At 39.3% G+C, this 24,030-nt stretch overlaps 1 protein-coding gene across 2 annotated transcripts in view; it reads right to left on the bottom strand.

The window, feature by feature from the left end:
* The window catches only part of DOCK4 (dedicator of cytokinesis 4), a 476,638-nt gene that overhangs the window by 95,304 nt on the left and 357,304 nt on the right, over positions 1-24,030 (bottom strand). For both annotated transcript variants that reach the window (XM_060305397.1, XM_030857580.2), the window contains exons 24-25: positions 12,627-12,754; positions 10,219-10,353 (exon numbers count right to left, since the gene is read on the bottom strand). In XM_060305397.1, coding sequence (XP_060161380.1) covers positions 10,219-10,353; positions 12,627-12,754 — 263 coding nt within the window. The remainder of the gene's footprint in view (positions 1-10,218; positions 10,354-12,626; positions 12,755-24,030) is intronic.

Below are 24,030 nucleotides of genomic sequence, written 5' to 3'. Positions count from 1 at the left end.
TCACATGTAAAATCTGAGACTAAAAGCCCTGAGTAATCGGATTTACCAAGAGAGGCAGCTAAGTCAGGACAGTCAAACGTATCCCCACCAAGGCCATGGGAGGCCTGAGGATGCTACTTAATGGCCATGTCAGGGTAACCAGAGATGCAAGCTGGCTCCTTGCATGTGGATAATCATCTGCAACACACAGATATGACAAGTAATTATCCCTACATACTTTTTAGGGCAAATATTTAAGAACTAACCAGTATGGGCTAGCAGAAATACCCTCTAAGCTCAACATATTACTTTGTTAATGCACAAAGGAATCCTTGATACTTAACACAAGAAATAGAAAATTTAAGGGCACAATCATGAATATTTTAGTGTATGTGTATGAAGAAATAACCCAAGGCTAGGAAGAAACTACTTGAAAGGACTGGGAGCTCATACATGACTGGTGCTCATATATGACTGAGAATAGTGTTTATTCTCACCAGTCAGACTGAAAAATCCTCACTACTAATAGGGCATCAGGGCATCAGTTAGAGTACTAAAAGTACTCTTTTCCTCAGTAGTGGGGAAAAATTACTCCTAGAATAAATGCTGCTCTGATCCTACCTAAAAAAGTTCAAAAGCAAGACCTGGAACAATCTAACGTCCCCAAGAAACTGCCATCCTCATCCCACAGCAAAGGTCAAAGATAGTTTTTGGAATTAAAAAAAAATTCACCTCCCAACAAGGTAAAATTTACAATGTCTGGCGTTCAATAAAAAATTACTAGGCTTACACAGAAATAGGAAAAAAAATGATGAAACAAATGAGAAGAGAAAATAATCAATCAATAGAAACAGACCAGAAATGACACACATAATAGAATTAGCAGTCAAGGACATTAAAATAGTTTTTAGTACTGTATTCTATATATTCAGGAAGCTTGAGGAAAGACTGAACATGTTAATTAGAGGCATGTAAGATTTCAAAAGGAACCAAATTAAACTTCTAGAGATGAAGATTGTCATGTATGAGATGAAAATTCACTGAATGGGACTAATGTCAGATTAGACTGTGGACAAAGAACGTCACCTGCCGTTTCAGTAAACAAAGGCTGTTGAGTCATCATCTACTACAGCCACCCCTGATGGTGCACCCTGAGGGGAATTCAGGATGGAGAAAACAGGATACTGGTCCTAGATAGTTAAGATGGATATCAAAGGAATAATTTCAATAAGCCCAGACTCTTGAATCTTCTCATACATAGAAAAGCACTAAAATCATTTACTTGAGATGTCTGTTTTTTGTGATTAGCAATAATCTTTCGATGTTCGACTACATTTTTTTTTTTTTTTCAGTAAAAACTCCTATATATCCTGGTTCCTCCCTTACCTCTTTGGGACAGTCCCTCAGAACTATCTGAGAGGCTGCCATCTGGGGCTATACTCCTCAGTAAGTCCACTAAATAAAACATAATTCTCAACTTTTAGGTTGTGCATTTTTTTTCAGTCAACAGACAATATAGAAGAAGACAGCATAATAGATATCCTCCAAAATGAAACAGAGGGAAAAAAAAAAAACTAAAAGAGAAGAAAAAAGCACAGTGAACTCTAGGACAACTTCAAGTAGCAAAATATATACGTAATTGCAGACCTCAAAGAGAAGGGGTCAGAAAAAGTAGTTGAAGAAATAAGGGGAAAAAATTTCAGATTCTTTGAAAAGCATAAACCTATATATCAAAGAATTTCAACAAACCCTAAGCATACAAAGCATGAAAAAAATTACATCAAAGCACAACATAGTAAAATTGCTGATAGCCAGTGATAAAGAGAAAATCTTAACACCAGTGAGAGGAAAAAAAAGACACATTATATCCAGAGGAAGAAAGATAAGGATGAGAGATTTCTCACTGGAAACAATACAAACTAAAGATAAATATGAGAGATTTCTCACTGGAAACAATACAAGCTAGAAAACAGTGGAGCAACATCTTTAGAGTACTGAAAGAAAACAACTATCAACTAAGAATTTGTTACCCAGTAAAATTCTTTCAAAAACAAAGACAAAATAAAGACTTTTCAGACATCCCAAGACTTGAACAGTTCACCACTTCTACTCAACATTATAGTGAAGGTTCTAGTAAGTGCAATAAAGCAAGAACAAGAAATAAAGAAATACAGATTGGAAAGGAATTTTAAAAAAGCTGTCTTTATTCACAGACAACATATTTGTGTACAAAGAAAATGCTACAGCATCTACAATGAGCTACTAGAACTACTTAAGTGAGTTAATCAATGTTTAAGAATACAAGTTCAGTGTACAAAAATCAATTTTCTGCATAATGAAAATGAACAATTAGAAATTGAAATTTAAAATAATATAATTTATAATACCATTAAAATATGAACTACTTAGTGATATATATGACAGAATATATGTAAGATCTGCTGAACACTACAAAACCTTGATGAGAGCAATTAAAGATGACCTAAATAAATAGAGAGATATACTATGTTCATAGACTGCGATTCAATATTGTTAAGATGTTAACTCACTCCAAATTGATATATAAATTCAATGCAATCCCACTCCATATCATAGCAGGTATTTTGGGGGGCAGAAAGTGACAAGCTGATTTTAAAATTCATATGGAAGTGCAAAGGACCTGGAATAGTGAAAACAACTATGAAAAAGAACAAACTTAAAGGTCTTAGACTACCTGACTTCGAGACTAAACTATAACACTAAGGTAATCAGGATACTGTGTTACTGATGTCCAAACAGAAAAATAGATAAATAGAACAGAAAGCCCAAACCAGAAACAATCCAAACGCTCACGAACAGGTGAATGAATAAACAAATTATAGCATATCCATATAATAAAATACTATTCAGCATTAAAAAGAAATGAACTACTGATAAACAGAGTAACACTGATGAAACTCAAATAATTATATTGAAGAAGTCAAAATGCCCTCCTCCTTCACCATTCCCCCAAAAAACCACCAACAATAACCACATACTGTATGATTCCATTCATATAAAAATCTAGAAAATGCAAACTTATCTATGGTAACAGAAAGTAGGTCAGTGGTTGCCTGGGGATGAGGTAATGAAGAGGGGCAAGAGGGAGGGAATACAAACAAGCACAAAGAAACTTGCAAGAGTAATAGACATGTTCATTATCTGGATGGTGATGAAGGTTCACAGGTATGTATATTATGTCAAAATTTTATCAAACTGTAGACTTTAAACACATGCAATTTTTTGCATGTCAATTATATCTCTAAACTTTAAAAAAATAAGACATTATGACAATATTATCATTTATGGAACTATGTGTAAGTTGCTGTATTTTGATTATATTATCAAGTTTATCCCTCACTAGAGCCTTGTTGGGTGGACACTATTAACTTAACGTTACAGTGAGATCTATTAAAGTTAATAACATATTTATCCCACGTTCCACAGTCAGAAAATGGTGAAGCTGGGGTGTTAACCTAGGTATCTCTGGCTCTTCTTCCTGCTGCTCAGACTGATTTATTTTATTGAGGAAATATAACTGAGCTTGGGGGTTATATTTCAAATACAAATAGGTATATAAGAATCTGTCTGTTGATAACCAATGTCTGTACCTTTTAGCCTGTCTTATGTCTTGACATGAAAATGTAAATCTAGTTGGTAGAAATGCATTCAATGTTTCATCTCTTAGTTTTTCTACATCCTATCTACACTGTCTCCAATGCAGCTACTAGATCAATATTCTTATTTATTTCAACATACATTCTGTGAATAGTGAAATATCTTAAATGACATTATTTTTAATAATTTTAGCAATAATAAAAATTATTCAAAAGTGAATAGACTTTCATTAAATCTTTACAGTCACCATACCTAGGAGAATACCTCTTTGAATCCATATCCTATTTATATCTGTCACATCTGGTTTACGCCTAATGCAAACAACTTGTCATCCTGATATCTAATCTTGGCACAATTAAGACATGTTGTCAATCCCAATATTTACTGTACAATGTCATTTTATTTATTCACTTCATCAATTTAGGAACTCCAAGCACATTTAACCCTGTTAAGAGGCCTAGACGTCCAATATTTTTTACCCGTAATGTAACTTTGTTTCTAAGAGATTTTTAAGTGTCTACATGAAAACCCTAGACTCACAATTTATTAAAAAGAATAAATAAAAAACCGCTGTTGGCCAAGATTCACTTCATTTTAGTGCTGGAACTTTTTAATGTACAAATCACCATCAGAAAGAACTCTACGCTATAGTGGCTTGCATCCATTTTACAACTAGATGGAGCACACTGGGCATTTCCACCAATAACTGTGAAGAAGATTATTAGATGGATACAACAGTCTTCAAGAAACCTTCTATTATACATACCCACAATTTTCCCCAGAAACATCTCACAGAATTCTCCTGCCTTCTTCTCCTTCCCCCAACCACAGCCCATGGTGCGCAAAAACTTTCAATAAATGCAGAGTATATCTTAGACGTGGCTCCTGCTGAACTGAGTCACCCGCACTATAAATGGTGCTGAACAGAATTATGGGCAAAGAAAAGAAGCATTTATCACTTGTAAGGAACTGTGGAGTCCAATTAGTTTGAGGGTGTGAACAAACAGCCATGTATGCCCCTTTATAAAATCTGCTTCCACATACAATTAGATGTTTGAAAGGAACCGATTACAATGGTGCTGCTTTTTTTTTTTTTTCCAGCTAGAGAGAGTATTTTAAACCTAAAAGAGCAGTTGGTAGAAGAACAAAAAGTACAATCCTTTTAGATAGTAAAAATAAGGCTACTATTATCTGGAATTATGACAAGAGTGGAAGCCGGTCATCCTGTTGGTGTTACTGGGAGGCAGGGTGACAGCCGTGGTACTCACAGAGAGCTGAAACACTTCACCACGACACACTGTGGGACCAACTTTTACCTACATTATGTCTGCTTACTGTGGGCACCTTTTCTGTAAAGACTGAAAGGTGCTCAGGGTAGGACTGCCATGTAAAGACTCCCTATTCAGAAAGCCTGTTCTCTACATAAGAGAAAATGATGAAGAAATTAGACAGGTCTTCAGTGCCCAGAGAAATGACCTTGTCAATGACCAGAACATATTTCTCACCATAGAATTCATTATAATGCAAGCGCTCTTTACAGGAAACTGCCCTGTTTGCTATAAGAGCAGGAAGCCCCTTTTCTTGTCACTTTAGCAAAGCTATATTGTAACTAACTTTTAAACCAGGGACCTCCATGCTCTACTCATCTCCAGCCCAAGCACACATTTCAAATCTTTTAATCACACAATACCTTGCCTAACTTGTCAGTTCTTTCCGTACATCAAAGAAGTAGAAATGAAGAATAAGTAATTAACAGATGACCAGATCTCTTCCCTAGCTTTCCCTTCAGTAATCTCCCGAACAGAATGTGTGACCACACTGTATGAACAAGATAACATCCAGAGGAAGATCACAAGGGAGTTGACAAGCCTGCACACATTGGGGATGGCAATGACTCTGACCCGCATCTCAGTGATGAACTGAGATTACTACCCTGTTTCCCTTTAAACCCTTTCATGGCTGAGCAGAATCTTCAGAGGTGGTTTTTGAGGGATGCTGAGTCCACCATCTCCCCAGATTGCCGGCATTCTGATTAAAGCCACCTTTCTTTTCTATATTTGTGAGTATGTAATTGATTTTGGTTAATTGGGTAACAATAACAACAACAACACAGGTATTACTTCTGTGATAATAATAATAATATTACGGACCACTGTTGCTACCACAATTACTAACGGCTAAAATGTACTGATATTGTTTAAACACTTTTACAGATTTGATGAAACCCTCACACTAACTTTGAGATAAGTAAAATTATTTTCTCTATTTTAAAGGCAAAGAAACAGAGGCTAAAGATACTAGGTAACTTGCCCAAGAGCATGCGTAGTTAATCAAAGGGAAGAGTAGGATTCAAACCAGGTCTGCCTGAGGACTCAAAAAAAAAAAAAAGAGCCTTAAAGCATAAAACTAAGGTGCCAAACAATTTAAGTGCATGTTTTCTCGCAAACTTCATCCCACATACCTAGAGTGAGCTTGGTTTTTCACACAGCAAGGGGCACAACAGAGCTACGTGGGGGAAGGTTTCACTTTATGTGATTTTCCTAAAATTGTAGCACACCGGACGATCAAGCTGCCTGCCCAAATCCATCCACGAGCTTCATGCATTGCCTTCTCAAGTCTCTTAATTTGCACTGATTATTACACTGTGAAGCCCTACAGGCCATGCATGTCCCAGAGAAATTTGGTAGTTTCAACCCTGCCTATGGATACAAAGCAGTTTGAAAAAGTGTTCTAGCTTTTTACCTCAGGCAGTCTTTGACCACATGGAGCATTTCCTATGATTTTGTTTGCTCTGCCATTATAATTTTAGAATTGTGTTCGAGCTGTATTGCCAGGAAGCAGTTGAAATGTTACCATCAAAACCAAAATGAAGGAGCCTTTCTTCTGCTTTTGGGAAGGTGGAGTATATATGTTTTTCCCAATTCCTCCTGCCAAGTACAACTAAAACCCCTCCATTATATATAAAACAAACAGAATACAACTCTGGAAGGTGGAAAGAAAAGACTGGCTAGAGACTCTGGACCCAAGGAAGGACACAGTGCTGAGTTCTCTGGGTTTTCTTTTTGCCTCATATATCCCACCCCTGGAGCCGAAGAAGCTGGCCGTCTTGAAACACCAACTACTGCAAAGAAAATTCCCCCCAAAAGCCTATTCTCTTGGGCCAAAGGATCAGGAAATGGGCAGTTTAAGAAGAAAAAACTTTTAGCAGTCATTGCTCTACTGCAGCTGAATTCTACAAAACACTTTGGCCTTTCTCACACCTGCAAAAGCCAAATGGGGAGCCAGGACTTCCATCCTCACAAGGCTGTGATGAGGCACCCAACATCTCTCTCCAGAGCGGACAGCAAGATAGGGAGCAGGGACTTTCATGACAACTGGTCTGTGTCAGTGAAGACAATGCGAGGAACCTGGACTTCTACCTCCATCTGGCCATAATGAATTGGCACCCAACCCCTTACCCTGCCAAGTCACGTGACATAAGGCCACCTGAAACAGGTGTAAATAAGATCCAGAGTCTTATAATACAAAAATGTCCAGATTTCAATTGAAAATCACTCATCATACCCAAAATCAAGATATAAAATTGAATGAAAAAAGACAAGAGATGTCAACACTGAGGTGATAGAGATGTTAAAATTATCTGACATAACTAATACAAAAATCAACTTAAAATGGTTCATGGACTTAAACGTAATATAGAAAACTCTAACACTTTTTAGGAAAAAAGAACTAGGAGAGAGCCTTCACGATACAGGGCTAGACAAAAAGAGTTCTTCAGCTTGACATCAAAAGCATGACCTGTAAAAGGAAAAATTGATAAATTGGGCTTCATTGAAATGAAAAATTTTTGCTCTACAAAAGACCTGTTAAAAGGATGAAAAAAACAAGCTACAGAGTGGGAGAAAATATTTGTAAACCACATATTCAATGAAGGACAAGGATCTAGAATATATAAAGAACTCTCAAAACTCAAGAGTAAAAAGCAATCCAATCAGAAAATGGGAAAATGACATAAAAAGACATCCCACTGAAGGGGATATATAGATGGCAAATATGTGAAAGATGTTCAGCATCATCAGCCATTAGGGAAATGCAAATCAAAATCATGATAAGATGTCACTACCTACCTATCAGAACGCCCCCATCCCCTCTCCACTCTTCAAAGTGAAAACACCAAGTGCTGACTATGGTGTTGAGAAATTGGATCATTCATCATACACTGTGTATATGAGAATGTAAAGTGATACACCCACTAGGGAAAACAGTTAGGCCATTTATTACAAAACTAAATATGCAACAACCATACAATTCAGCAGTCATACTCTTGGGAGTATTTAACCTGGAGAAACGAAGATTTATGGTTAGATAAAAACTTGCACACAAATGTTTATAGTAGCTTTGTTAGTAACAGCCAAATTCTGGAAACAACCAAGATGGCCTTCAACGGGGATAGTTAAACACACTGTGGTACATCCATACCATGAAAACTACTGACTAAGGAAAAGGAACAAATTATATATAGATACACACACACAATGACCTGGATGAATCTCTAGAGGATTATGCTGACTTAAAAAAAAAAAAAAGCCAATCACAAAAGGTTATATACTGTATGATTCTATTTGTACAACATTTTTTTTTTTTTAAAGAAGATGTTGGGGGTAGGAGTTTTATTAATTAATTAATTTATTTTTGCTGTGTTGGGTCTTCGTTTCTGTGCGAGGGCTTTCTCTAGTTGTGGCAAACGGGGGCCACTCTTCATCGCGGTGCACGGGCCTCTCACTATCATGGCCTCTCTTGTTGCGGAGCACAGGCTCCAGACGCGCAGGCTCAGTAGTTGTGGCTCACGGGCCTAGTCGCTCTGCGGCATGCGGGATCCTCCCAGACCAGGGCTCGAACCCGTGTCCCCTGCATTAGCAGGCAGATTCTCAACCACTGCGCCACCAGGGAAGCCCACGTACAATATTTTTTTAATTAATTTTTTTAATCGAAGTAGAGTTGATTTACATTGTTGTGCCAATCTCTGCCGTACAGTGAAGTGACTCAAATACAACATTCTTAAAATGACAAAACTATAGAAATGGAGAATAGATTTTGTGGTTGTCAGGCTTAAGAAGGAGGTGAAGATGGGAGGGAAGTGAGTTTGGCTGTAAAAGGGCAAGATGGGGGATTCCTGGGGTGATGGAAATATTCTGCATCTTGATTAATGTCAATAGCCTAGTTGTGATACTGTTCTATAGTTCGATAAGAGGTTACCACTGGGGAGACTGGAGAAAAGGCACGTGGAATATCTATGTTATTTTTTGCAACTGCACGTGACTCTACAATTATTGCAAAATAAAAAGTTCAGAAAAACATGAAAAGACAGAACAAAAAAATTCAAAACAAAACCCCCCAAACTTTCAAACCCATAATGAACTCCAGTGGTTTTCAGGAAAAAACGACGTTTTGAGCATTTACTATGAACCAAATAATAGCTAAATACACAAAGCCAACCCTATGAGGTAGGCAGCATTTTACACATGAAATTCCATCAGACCATGAGAAATTAACTGCTTGCTCTTCTTTTCTTTTAATGAGGCAGTACAGCTATTACACATATTAGGAAGTTTTTTCATACTCTCTTTAACCTTAGTTTGTTAAAAGAAAGAATTTAACTTTACTTCCCAAACCCAGGGCTTGGCAGGAGGAATCAGGTAAATCTTAGCTCTGAAAGCAGAGAAAATAAAATTCAATGCAAGATGGCCATCCTTAAGCATTCAACTCTGGCAGGAGAGCCAGGGTGGACTTTTTATTTTTTTAAGTAAAAACAAAAATTATTTTCATCAGGGGCTAGGCAAACATTCTTAAGACAGGGGTTCTCTAATGCACAATTTGTAAAAATAATGGCAAAATGCTGACATTTTTGTAAATAATCTATATGTGAAAACTATAGCATCTACTGCCATTTTTGCAAATGGTATTTGGAAGAATGTTCTTAATCAGACCTAAAAAAAAAAAGTTTGATCAATTGAATGTGAGTTTTAAATGGAAATCAATTTATGTACCAATCCATCCATCTACGTATCTCTCTCTCGCGCTCTCCACACACACGTATAAATATATACACAAATGAACTATCACATAAATTATGTCTTAATATTTCTTATAAATCCTGTTATATTAGATTCATAATAGTGGAGCTTGAAGACATCTTAGAAGTTACCAAGTCAAACTTTCTCAATTCGTAGCTGAGGAAACTGAGCCCCCCTCACCCTACCCCAAATTAAGATTCTTACTAGTCATAGTGAAAAATTCAGAATCAGAACTCAGGACCCCCAGCTGCTATTGCTCTATTTCACTATTCTCACTTCCCCAAGCAATTTGATAGATGAAAAAAAAGAATGAAAAGTTATCAAGAAGACTGGGGATTTAGAACCAGGTTAACTTAAATTGGGCAAAGTGAAAATAAACTGTGCCAATTTGGCCTTTCTGTAATTAAAAATATCTTATATTAAAAATACCCTATATGCTGTTTATAAACAGCAACCCAGCCTCAAAGCAACTGAGGCTTTAACAAGCACAACTATGCTGTTTGGTGTGCCATTTGCTTTACGGCCTTACCGTGACATCCTGGAACTGGAGACGCATGGTGGAGCCGGATGGCTGTGGTCGACTGGTGATCTCCAATATGGTCCTCAGCAGGATGTCCAGCAGGCTGGCCACTATCACATCTATTTCCTCCAGCACAGATTTTTCCTTAAGAAAAAAAATAATGTGTTCAGGAAATTGTGGCTTAAAGTATATATTAACCTCTCTTTACTGGAAAAGGGGAAAAAGCACATTTCCAAATATAGAATCAAAGAGTCAGAGAACTCGAGAGCTTGACAGACCTGGACCTCTCCTAACACACCTAAGTGAATGACCTTTGTTTACAGATAACAAAGGGCACGGAGATGTTAACAGCTTATCCAAGAGCATGCAACTCCACTGTGCAGTGGGTACCTGAGATACAAGATACACCTGAGTGATGTTCTGGAAAGCACCCCAGACTAATTCAGAACACCAGCTATGTCACTAACATGGTGTGTGTCCCTGTGCAAGTCAGTTTGCCTTTCTGGGCCTGATTCTTCACTAAACGTCCCTCTTGGTTTTAAGAGTCCATAATTTTTTGATTTCAGTTTGTGCTTACATTTACTCTTCTCATTACTGGAGTTGCACAGGTCATTTTCCAAAACTCTATTTTAAGTGCAAATGACTATTTCTATAAAAATGATTTTTTAAAATCCCTACATGTAAAGGTTAGCAAACAGCATTCAGTCTGGGTGAATAGTTAGTTACAGACTGGACTTAATGTCATTGGTCATGGTGGGACTGCTTCCCCAAAGCAAAATTAGTACTATCTAAGCCCCCAGGACTTGAGTGAGAAATGCAAATTGCTCTGCACTGACTGTATGTAGTGGATTTGAGTTATTATACCTGCACCAGACGAAGCACTATGATTATAAATACTTTGTACCAAGGAGATTGCCTTTGCAAAGAAAACTTTTAGAAAGTATGAGTTTAAAAGAGCTTTTTGGCTAGGATTTTATGATAAACTTTCTTACACTTGTAAGAAAACTACTAAGGATTTTCCCCCAGAGCAGAGTTTCTGCTCTGAATTCCTTATCAGATAAGTACAAAAATTGACTGCAACTTTAACAATGGGAGAAAAAAAAAAAATCACCTCTACTATCACCTGATGTTTTCAGTTTTCTGCAGTGAACTTTTGAACTTACTTTTAACTCTCAGCAGTTAAGAGTTAGCAAAAACATTCTAACTAGGCCCAGCGTAGCTATGCTTTATTCAATTGGGTGTGTAAAAAGCAATGGTCCTTCCCATGCAGGTGTCTTATACCATACTTTTATTTATTTTTTTCAATTAATTTTTATTGGAGTATAGTTGCTTTACAATGTTGTGTTAGTTTCTACTGTATAGCAAAACGAATCAGTTATACATATATCCCCTCTTTTTTAGATTTCCTTCCCATTTAGTTCACCACAGTGTATTAAGTAGAGTTCCCTGTGCTATCGTACTACACTTTTAGACACAGAGCTTCTGGCCTTTTTCTCTCAAGGGCCAACTCTGTTCCCACAGCACTGGGGCCCTATCTCCACCACCACTGGAAGTCCATGTCAGCTGACTGCTGAGCTCTTCAGAAGGTCATAAGTCAGAGGAACAAAAATGGGGAAACTGTAGCATAGCAGTAAAAGGGAGACAGAGAAATGAATCTTAGCACTCACTGCCAAACCCTGCTTTGTAAAGCTTGTTACAGATGAGGCTCCTTAGTGAACAGATGCAGATTGACAGAACTGAATAGGGCATACTTCATATGTTGACTTCACATCAGAGCCCTGAGCCATGAACATGCATACTCCGAGTTGTCCCTGTTTATAAGCAAGCATGTGGTTTTTCTCTATTGACATTGCATTGTCTAGTGCAATTGTATTGCCTCCAGAGTCAGGAACACGACAGGAATTCCTAAAGCCATAACAATTGAATGATTACTGTCAGGTGAGTAACAGTTGTGGTGCAAGATACCCCCAGGCTCCTAAGGCTCTCCTTTGCTTTCTCTATCTCCAGGGGGCTGGGCCCAAGGCTCACGGCCAAGCTTGGACCATCATCATGCAATCTTTCACATAATGGGCCCAAACAGGCTGTCTTTGCAAGCAATAATTTATTCTCGCCACAGAGCATTCATCAAGATTAAAGACACATGTGGGAGGCTTTGAGATTTCTAATTTTTCTCATTGGGTATTCAGTTCTTTCTTGAAATACAAGTTTAGGAAACCCAGGTTATTTGGGGTTACAGCGATGCCACAAGGTTAAAAAAACATTCCTTTAGAAGAAAAGTAAAAAGTCCAAAGCAGCTGGAAATAAAAGTGAGAGTCTCAAAGGATGACTCTTTGGTGTGGTTTATCTGAAGACTTTTAAAATTTTATTTCCAGAAGCCATTTGATGGGAACTACATCTTATAACCTGTATTTACTTACTGAGCTATTTTTCTTGATGAGACAAAATACGTTGCTAAGGATCCGAGCGCACATGATCAGGTCCTTCTGTTCTTGCAAGTGCATGTGGAGGTGATGTAACACGACAGGTAAGAGAATATACCGGGAATCTGGAAGGAGAAGAAGCATTAGTGTCACATGGAAGAGTCCCGTGCAAACCTCGTGCAAATCCTTATCTACTCTTTAATCTAATTTTAATTGCTAAATTATTAATACATGTAGTTAGAAAGGTACTAGCTCTACAAGGTTGATATTGAAAAACAGTAGTCTGTTCCCCAACCCATGATTCCTGCACTTGAGAGACCTTTGACTCTTTTATTGAAATAGGTGTTTTTTCGGGTTTTTTGTTTTTTCTTACTTCCCAATACCTAAACGGCACACTTCTCTTGCTATTTCCAAATTTTTCATTGAGATGGATCATCGACTGACTTCCTAATATGGTAGATGAGAATTTAGTTTTTTCACCCCCTTTTCTTCTCCCAGCCTCTCAAAAGAGCTGTTACAATTTCTGGCTAAATGAACACTTTGCGTTTGCTGTTATGGTGACTTCCAACCCTTTGTCCAAGATCAGATTTTTGTTGTATTTTTGTTTTTCTCTCTCTGAAAGCTTTCAGGAAATTATTCTTGGTAATTGAAACTTTCATGACTATATGACTTGCCTTGACTCTTTAACTCTATAAACCCATGTCCTTCAGAGCTGGGAACTTGCCTTGAATTATTTCTAGGATTATTTCTTTCCCGCTATTTCTTCTGTCCTCTGTCTGGAACTCTGACTACATTCACGTCATGAATCTCTTCAGCTGTCTTCTACTTTTCTTGAATATTTTTTTCATCTTTTGTCTAAAATTCTGGGCAATTTCCTTACTTTACCTTCCAACCCCTCTATTCAATTTTCTTATTTACACTATCATATATTTAATCTCCAAGTGTCCTTCCCATTTCCAAGTCCAGTGTTGTGGCCATACAACCTGTGCAGTCACACAGATCCCTGTGCCCACAAAGGCCCCGCGCTTGTGTGGATGAAAAATTGTTTCTCGCCATCTGCCTCTACAAGGATGAAGCCACTAGCCACTGCAGTCGCTGACCCTCAACACACCCTGAAAGGAGTTCAGGGTGGAAATCAGGAATGAAGCACTCTGTGCTCTGGGAAAAACTGGCAGAACAGGCCTTCAGATAGTTAGATATTTTTCACAAGATTTTATGAACCCAATTTCTTACATCTTCTCATATCTAGAAAAGCACTAAAATCATTAACAGAGACATGTGCTTAGCAGCCACCTCCTACCAAAACGTGTGCTTGACTGCACATATCCCCCTTCGCCCGCCAAAATCACATATATACTGACCTCCCCTGCTACCTTCAGAGCAGTTCCTCAGAGCTATCTGGGAGGCTGTCTCCTGGGCTATGGTCCTCATTTTGCTCCAAATAAAACTTAACTCACAGCTCTGGGGTTGTGCGTTTTTTTGTTTGTTTGTTTGTTTGTTTTTTTGTTTTTCAGTCGACACTTGGTGTAATGTTCTGCTGCAGCCATCATGAAATTCTTAATAACTTTCAAACAAGAGGTGTTGCATTTTCATTATGCAGCCATTCATCTTTATTTCTCTGAATGATCTCTTTATAGCTTCCCATTCTTGTTTCATGGATACACTATCTTCTCTCTCTGGGGAAATCAGAGACAACTTTTTGATTTTTTTTCTCCCTTAATTATCTTTGTCTTTCAAGTTCTTTTTGTTTGTTTGTTTCATCCTTTTGGCCTCTGCCTTTCACATTAGAGGTTTTTCTCCAGTATTTGGTGATCTTTTATTGTCCCTTCATCTTTTCAAGGGAGGTACTGAAATGCTAACTGGGAAAAAAAAAAAAAACCTGTGTGCCTAGGTAAGCTTGTGGACTGATGAGGCTTCACCACAAGGAGGCGAGACATGCAGATGGGGGACCCCATCATCAGGGGACCCCCAAATTTCAGAATCTGAGATGTCTGCTCTTGGGCTGGTCAGTTTCTCCAGAGAGAAATCTGCTAATCTCCTCTCTGGGGAGCATGAACCCATCATTTTCTGGGTAATGTGGAATCAAGACGGTAAGTGGCCAGTGGGGAAGTGGCTGGTAGGGGTCCCTCTGTTTAATCTGCTTACAGTGTGGAGCCTCAACCCCCAAATTTAGCATTGTCTGATTCTTCTGAATCCAGGCATGTCTCATTGACTTACTCTAGAGAGTAAACTTTCCATTTCTTGCTAAAATAGAGGAGGGATTGAGGTAGGGTGGATGGGATACTAAATATTCCTTCTAAAGATTTAAAAAATTTCTAGCACCCTTAATCTTCAGCGATACCTCATATTTTCAATTCCTGATCCTTTCTGATACCATCCTGAGTTTTCTGCAATTCTGTGCTATAAACTAGTTTGTTCCTTGGCTCTGCTCCAACTCCATAAACCTGTCTGTGTTTCAGCCTTCTCTTGTCTGCTGTCAGACTTTGTAAAACTGTTGATATCTCTTATGTGTTGCCATCTCCTCTCCCACTCTCCTGAACTTGTGAGATTCCATATTTTTTAAAAATTCCTTTACTGACCATAGATACGAAACCACAATTCAAAAGTTTAGCAAATCAATGCCAGCAATATATAAAATAAGTATTACTTCAGGACCAGATGAGGTTTATCTTAAAAGCAAGGTTTGTTTAACATCTAAAGCTCATATTCATATTCACTTTCATCAGGGAAGAAAGATACATAGAGTTGATCTCCTCTTACGCATGGTAGTTCGTTCCTAAAAAGTCACTGGGAACAGTGAAATGGCGAAAAGGGAATCATTTCTCCTAGGAGAAATATATAGGTACTTGTGTATACCTCACAGAGATTACAATCTGAAATCCTAAAATCAACTCATCAAGGTAGATTCTATTTTCTTTATTTTACAAAAGAGAAAACGAGGTTCAGAAGTGTGAAGTGACCTGCCTGAGGGAGCCCCACTAACAGGGATAAGAGTTGGGAATTAAACTGGCCCCAGAGCTAGAGCTTCCTGCCCTCTGCTGCCTCTGCCCTCTGCTCATCCCCACGTGAGTGGAAACGGAAGCAGAGCATCGCCTTGCTGGACCTCAGCTGGGAATGTGTGCATCCCGGAACTCAAAGTGCTCACTACTCTGTGCATGCCCGTGAATGAACATAAAAGTGCCACAGTACTGATTCGGGGGCTACAAATAAGTTTCAGTGAGTCAGTCTGTGAATAATAAACACATGTGTCAATCCTCCCTTAAATGGAAGTCTTATCTCGATCTCTAACTTGGCATTAGTATTTGAAATAGTAAGGTAACAGTAATCTAAAAATTGACTTATGCAGTATATATTTCAATCTTTTGAAAAAGTAACAGTGAATACGCTTATTGTCCTGAAGGTTTATTTTTCAACATGATGTCATGAGCACAAAATTAGTGCCTACCGGGGGCCAATAATGGGCATATTATTTACGAGATGTGTACTTACAAATGCCCCAGCCCCTGTCCTGCTCTGCTTGATTTTCTAAAAGATGTCATCTGTGCAACAATTCAAATGGATTAATTTTGGTTTATAAAAAACCATGTGTCTTATAAAGAGTTTGCAATAAATTATAATTCCACTTCACTCATTCAAGGAAAAGTGGATAATCTAAATAACTCTATACCTATTAAAGAAACTGAACTTGCTGTTAAGAGCCTACAAGGAGAATTCTAGACTCAGGTGGCTTCTATGAATTCTATGAAGCAGTTATTGGAAGAAAGAGTATCAAGTCTGCACAAATCCTCCCAGAAAATAGAATAAACAGGGGATACAACTAACTCATTTTATGAGGCCAGCACTATCTATGCCGAAATTAGCCAAAGACATTACAAAACTACAGATTTGACATTTCTCATCAACACAGATGCAAAAATCCTTATAAAATTTTAACATAACACACACACACACACACACACACAATGATTAAATAGGATTTATCCTGGGAATGCAAATTGATTTAACATTTGAAAGTCAATCAATCAATGTAATTCACCATATTAGCAGTAGATGTAGGAAAAATGCAAAATTCAGCATCCATTAATGATAAAAGCTGTCAGGAAGATAAGAACAGAAGGTAATTTTCTCAAATTGATAAAGGGCATTAATGAAATGCCTGCCATTAGCTAACATAATAATAGTAGAAGACTGGATGAATGCTTTCTCCTTAAGATCAAAAATAAGACAAGGATGGCCAATTTCACCCACTCAGTTTAACCATGCACTGGATTCCTAGACAATAAAATAAGGTATATCCATAGGTGAAAAAGTATATGACCCTGTATCCTAATGAAAATCGTAAGAAATGCAAACAAAGTGTTCATGATTCGGAAAGGGCCTTCAGCAGCGTTTGCCTGACTTCTCTTACTGTCTTCTTTATTTCTTTTAGGAGTGAGGTTAGAAGTCTCATATTTCTTTTAACACCTGCCACCAGGCTACCAGCACAAGGAGGTATGGCCTTAGGTTCACCATCAAAACAAAACACATAAGGCACAGGCACACTTCACTTTAAGAAAACGAACGCGGAGTATTAAACCCAAACTTGTAAAATAATTCATTGCAGGCTTCCTTTCAACAGGAAGCGTGATCAGGGAACTTAAATACTTATTTACAAATCAATTACTTGAGAAAAAGAACCAAGAAAAGGAAACTGAAAGCTTAAATGACAGGAGTCACTGTCTAGTGATGCTTAATTAGAAAGGAAGATAAAGCTTATCTGATATGTTCTTGCAGCCAGTGGGATTTGATGTCTAAAAATTCAATTTGCAGCCAACTGTTAAGAAAATCTCTACTGCCAAAAAAGTAAGTAAGGTAGACAAATAATTCATGTGTGGTGTGTAGATTTGCTGCTTCTCCATTAGTAGGGCAGTATCAGCCAATGCACAGGATAGAATGGATGGGTAAATGCCCAACAAGCTGACTGGTTAAAATGCTAACGCTTACCTTTAAAAGAAAATACCTGGATTCATCAAGAAGGCTCAAAGGAAAAAGAAGGGACTTCCCTGGTGGAGCAGTGGTTAAGAATCCGCCTTCCAATGCAGGGGACACGGGTTTGAGCCCTGGTCTGGGAAGATCCCACATGCCATGGAGTGCCAAGGCCCGTGCGCCACAACTACAGAGCCCATGTTCCTAGAGCCCGTGCTCCACAACAAGAGAAGCCACCGCAATGAGAAGCCAGCACACTACATTGAAGAGTAGCCCCGGCTCGCTGCAACTAGAGAAAGCCCGAGTGCAGCAACGAAGACCCAATGCAGCCCCCCAAAATTAATTAATTAATTAAAAAAAGAAAAAAGGAAACCCATAGTTGAACAAACACTAACTTCCTAAACATTTAAACACAGTATCCGTTATACAGCTCCTATCCTTGAAAGGGTCAAAACATTCATATTATGTATCTCATATAAAGCTCACTGTATTGTGTCTCACTTTCTGTTTTGCCTGTACACACTTGAGTGGATAAAGCCAGCTCCTGATAGCAATTTCCAGTGGGCGTGGGGCTAGGAAGGAGGAGAAGCAGCTAAAAAATGCTGATGAATTTCCTCCTTGTGGTTGATTTCGAGGAAAGTCGTCATCTTTGCCTCCTCTATCAACAAAGCTTTAGACAACAATCCCTGTAGCCGTCTGTCCCCACGGGAGTGAGGTCTGTGAGTCCTGTGGTGGCATGCAGGGTTGCTGGCCACTCTCCACAAACTGTCCCAGCGTGGGCTGGACATCAGCAAGGACACCTAAGCAGCTGCTCTGTGGCAGCCTCAGGACGGGGAGATGGTAAATCAGGTGGGCAAGGGGTCCAGCTGGGGCACAGCTTTGCATGTAGCAGAGCTGCTGGCTGCAGGGAAGCACCAGCCGCACAGGAAGCCCTGAAATCAGAGCTGGGTTAGGTCTTTGTCATCAAAGCCACCAGGAATTGAACTGCCAATGTTACAGCAACAGAACCTGCAAACAAGCCCTTCAGACATTAGAGGACAGACAACATTCAGAATGGAAAGGATCACAGATGACTTAGGGGCTACATGCCATGCAGACAAAGTCAGGATCACAGAAGAAAACAAAATACAGGGCTAAGGATGATCTCTCTGTGTTGTTCTTACCCAGTGGATTCAATCCCCTCCCACACCCCGCACCTAAAGCAAAATCCTAAGGAATGCAAAGTATCCATCAGTGGGAAAGTGCCTTTATCTGTGTTTGCCTGTCTTCTCTTAGTGATTTCTTGATCTCTTTTGGGAGTGAGGTTAGAAGTCTCGTATTTCTTTTAATGCCTGCCACAGGGCTACCAGCACAAGGAGGTCTGGCCTTAGGTGTACTTTTTACTTTTGTCAACTGTGCTCTGCTCCTGGTCTGGGACTCCAGCACTGAACACTGTTCTGTTGTCATGTTCATGCTCAACCTTAGCTCAAAAGTTGCTTCTGTAATAAAACTTTCCTTCTTTAATGCACATCATTTATTCAATAGCTATTGCTGCTCCATCCTGATCCCTAGCCATGACCCAGTACCTAGTATTCACGAAACGTTTACCAAGCAACTATTATGTACCAGGCACTGTTACAGAAGCTAAGATAAAACTGTCATCAAGATAAATATAGCCCCTGCTCTCTGAGGCTTTCCTTCTGGGATGAGGGTAGGAGACGGACATTAAACAACTAAATCACCAATTCTTTAGTTATTACAGATGTGTTAGGTTATCCAAGAAGTAAAAAGCCAAAGAATGAGAGTAATAATGGGGTGGGTGAGACAGATAGAAGATTTCTGGAGAAATGAGAGTTCAACTGAGCCCTGAAGGGTGCATGGGGGTCAACTAGGTTCAGAAAGGAAGAGGAGAAAGTGGGTTCCAAGCAGAGTGAAGAAATATGGAGATGGGACCAGGCAGGTGGGCCGGGCCAGATCACAAGGCCTGGAGTGTGCCCCCAAAACAGAATAAAACAACTGGGATGTGAATAAAGGAACTGGGTGGGAGTGACATCATCTGGTATGAGTTTCTGAAAGGGAACTATGGCTACACAGATGGACAGGAGAAAGGAGATATGGGGAAAAAGTATAGAAACCACTGAGGCAGGTCAGAGCAGGTGGCAGTCTGTATGGAGAGGTGGGAGCTGGGGAGGGGAGAAATGGCTGGGCATGCAAGACGCTGTGGAGGCCCAAGAGCAGTGGTGGTGGTAGGTGGAGACGAAGGGCAAAGGGAGAAGAGGGCTTCAGGAACGACTCTGAGGTCTCTAGGTGGAGAGCGTTGCCACATAGACTGTATTGTAATTTGCTACATTACTTGTAACCTAATACCTGGAATGGAGTCTGCTCACAATAAACATTTGTTGAATGAATGAATGAGCTACACCATGAGTTCTACTGGATCTGACAGGCAACTGAAATGGACCTGACATTTCTGTGTTCATGTTTTAACCCAGCTTAAATGGGAAATAAGTAGGTTGCACATCACATTATCACAGTCCAGTTTGCAGCAACTCCATGGGCTGGCACTCGCCCTGGGCGCCCAGGAGAAAGCAGCTATTCCTAACACCATACTTCAACGCAAACCAAGGCAGCTGCTTGTGGCATTGGAAACAAGACACACATCCCGGCTCTACTCCCCCACCCCCCGGAAATCTGTGCATATGTGATTGAGTGACAGATAAGAAATGAAAAGATAGGGGTCCCCCCTTTCTCCAGAAACGTGCTTGCTCATTCAATCAGTATTGAAGAGATCAGAAACAAGGTCAGAGAACAAAGTTGAAATTGGATGGTGAGTAGCCCAAAATATGTACATTTACCTTTATTTTCAAACGCCACAGATAAAACTTAGGGTTGGCTACGATTTTGGCGATGCATATTTTTCACCTTAAGTTCTATGTTCAGAGTGGCGCATTACCTAAAACTCCTAATTTTATCGTTTTCTCTTCTAGGGAAAGATGTGGAAATTCTTTTCCAAACAAGCCCCTTTCTAAGTACTTCTTTAAGAACCTGCACTTTAACATGGTTTTAACTAATATATACACCTTAAAAATTTTATGTGTGCCAATCTTTAATAAAAGCCAAGAATAGAGATTGAACAACTATGAAAACTATGAAACTCTCAGCAAGTGCTTTCAGAGCTCCCTGATGGTGGAGGCCACCCAGAAAGGCCTTCGCTCCTAAGTTTTTCCACTTTGAGCAAGGGGACCTGGGGGAAAACACAGATAAGGGCAGCGAGCAGGGAGTGGATGAAGGAATTGAGACTAGAGGGGGCAAAACACTAAGGATATTTTAACAAAGGCTTTCTTGAGGTCTCAGGGGATTTAAAAAAAACCCCAAAAAAACTATTTTTATATTGGCTAACCAACATGAAATCTACATTAAAAAAACTAAGGTCTTTACACTTCTTCCAGTGGTCCTGCATTATCATTCTACTTCTAGGGAAAAAGTGCAGCCCTTATTCATGCAGCTCTGCTCATCTTTGTAAGGCGCATCTACTACAGTGCAAGCTCTGGCTAATAGAAAAGCTTTAAGCAAATGGCATTTTCAAAAGTGAAAGAAATTTAATCACTTGCAGTGCCAGAGAAGTCAATACTCAATTACGCTTTAACTATAGTTCTAAGAAATAAAAGCTACCAGGCACCCGTCAACTGTAGTAATATTTCCCTCTTAAAGTTGTCAAATTAACAGATAAACCATCACACATCCTTCCTTTATATTATGGCCTAAAATGGGAGGTGGAATGGGGAGGTGGAGGCATTCATTCCCAGAATAAACTGTAAAAATAGTCTAATAGTCCACCTTCCTCCCTCTCTCCTTTACTTTCATTGCAGCCTTGTATCAAACCCACAAAAGAGCTAACAGGGACCGAGGAGTTTCTGGTGAAAAGGAAAAAAAATGACTTTTGGATGCTTTCTTAAGAAATCCCTACCCTAAGAAATCTGATTCTTTATTTTGTAGGAAAAGAAAGTACCACTGTCATGTGTCTCGTCATTACACACTCAGTGCACTTATGCTCACCTCTATTATCTGCGCTGAGGTTTTCCTGATAAACTGCTCAATTATCCCAAAGCAGAAATGTATATGACTTTTTCTTAGCAAGCAAATAGCTCAGCAATGACTACAGACCTCTGCTGAACAATTCAAGTGACAAGCAACGGAGCCCAGTGCAAATCTGATGCAAAACCACGGTCTCCCAGAGCCTGACCTTGCTGTCTGAGAAGACTCAGCACCTGCCCTCTCACCCCCATTGTTCAAACCATCCCTCTGCTCCCGCTCTCCACACTTCCCTGCCCCAACCTCTATACTTCAAATCTACTCTTTTTGCCATTGCTAAAGCTGTCTTCTCTAACATCATTGAGACCTTTTCCTGGCCTTCAAAAAACAGGAAGAATAGAATTGTGGGGAAAAAGGGAAAAGTCAGTTGTTCAACTTTTATACCTTAAGTACGTCTGACTGGACCCCACATGATTTAGACATCAAATAACAACCTGCTTAAATTCCAAATCTGAGCTAAGTCTTTCAGGTCTGGCCAGATGCCCTAGACTCTCACCTTGAGGGTACAGCTCAAAGGGGTTGACTCAGTCCTGCCTGGCTGTGGAATGCCTCCAGCCCTGAGGCTGCCCCTTGGCCCTTAACTCAAGATGGCTTGAACCTTCCTATCGCTTTTTTCATTCCCTTTTGTGGTGCTGACCTTGTATTCTGTATGTATTAATTTCTAATCTAAGCTCAACTAGAGGTATTCTGCAACCATGCTGCTTCCTTTGTGTGTCTCCTCCACTTTTTTTCTCCTTGGGATTTGTAATGGTTACTTTTATATGTCAATTTGACTGTGCCATGAGAGCCCAGATATTTGGTTAAACATTATCTTGGGTGTGTCTGTGTGAGTGTTTCTGGATGAGAATAACATGTGATTTGGTAGACAAAGTAAAGCAGATTGTCCTCCCCAATGTGGGTGGGCCTCATCTAATCCGCTGAAGCCCTGCATACAAGAAAAGGTGGAGTAAGGGAGGGTTTACTCTCTCTGCCTGTCATTCAGCTAAGAAGTCCATCCTCTCCTGCTTTCAGATTTAGACTGGAATTTATACAATCACCTCTCCTGGTTTTCAGGCCTTGGGACTCAGACTGGAATGACACCATCTGCTTTCTTGAGTCTCCAGCTTGCCAACTGCAGACCTTGGAACTTCTCAGCCTCCATAAGCACATGGGGCAATGCCTTATAATAAATCTCCTTACACACACATACACACACATACACACACGCACACAAACATACACTATTGGGTCTGCTTCTCTGCAGAACCCTAATATAGGATTCTAGTACTAAGCCAACTTTCAGAACTTTCTCTCTTTCCTAGGGGCTTGTAACATCTACAGTTTTGTTCTCCAAAATGTTTTGAAATTTATTTTCTTAACGTGTGGGCCAATTGTGCTCCACATTCCTTTCTAGCTAATATGAACCCCCAGAAAATGAGGTCACTTTCTCAGATTCTTCTCACTTCTCTATCACTAACCAGTTCATCTTTGCTAATCAGAATTCAGCTCAGAGTAGCAATTATCTTTGCCATACACCATGTCCTGAGAAATGGAACTGTCATTACGGCAGTCAAGAATTAAGTACTTTGTCTTCAGCTGAATACATAGCCAGTTGATACCCTGTAACATACTTATCCCTACTTTATTTTGCCCTGTTCAGATTTATAATTTTAATCAGAAAAGTGTCATTTGTAACTTCCATCTGGCCAAGATGTGTGTACTTACATGAATGCAGTACTTCGTGTTCCATTTATTTTACTTTCAATAAGTAAATAAAATTCATAGACTTCTGAGTGTTTTTGACCTTCTACACCATCACACTGCTTCTGAACTGTTTGTTTTACCCATATGTAGTAGGCAGAATAAACGGCTGCCCCCAAAGATATCTACATCTTAATTCTCAGAACCTGTGAATATGTTATGTGAAAAGAATACGTTAGATGAAAGAGATTTTGCAGAAATGATTAAATTAAGTATGTAGAGATAGGCAGTTTATCCAGGTGGGCACCATGTAAACATAGGGGTCCTTACAAGTGAAAGCAGCTAGACAGAGTCAGAGGGAGATGTGAAGATGCTACACTACTGGCTTTAAAGATGAAGGAGGGGGCCACAAACCAAGGAATGCAGGTGGCCTCTAGAAGCTGTAAAAGGCAAGAAAACGAATTGTCCTCTAGACACTATACAAAGGAACGTCACTCTGTTGACACCCTGATTTTAGCCCAGTGAGAAGCATTTTGGACTTCTGCCCTACAGACATGTAACATAAGAAATTTGAGTTACATTAATCCACTAAGTTTGTGGTAGTTGTTGTAGCATCAATAGGAAACTAAGAGGCCAAAACTATATGTAAAACACGAGTCTGATTTCACCATATTTTGGTGATGTT

Source organism: Globicephala melas, chromosome 9 (genome assembly GCF_963455315.2).
Source record: "Globicephala melas chromosome 9, mGloMel1.2, whole genome shotgun sequence".
Lineage (NCBI taxonomy): Eukaryota > Metazoa > Chordata > Mammalia > Artiodactyla > Delphinidae > Globicephala > Globicephala melas.
This window is presented reverse-complemented; position numbering and strand designations above follow the sequence as displayed.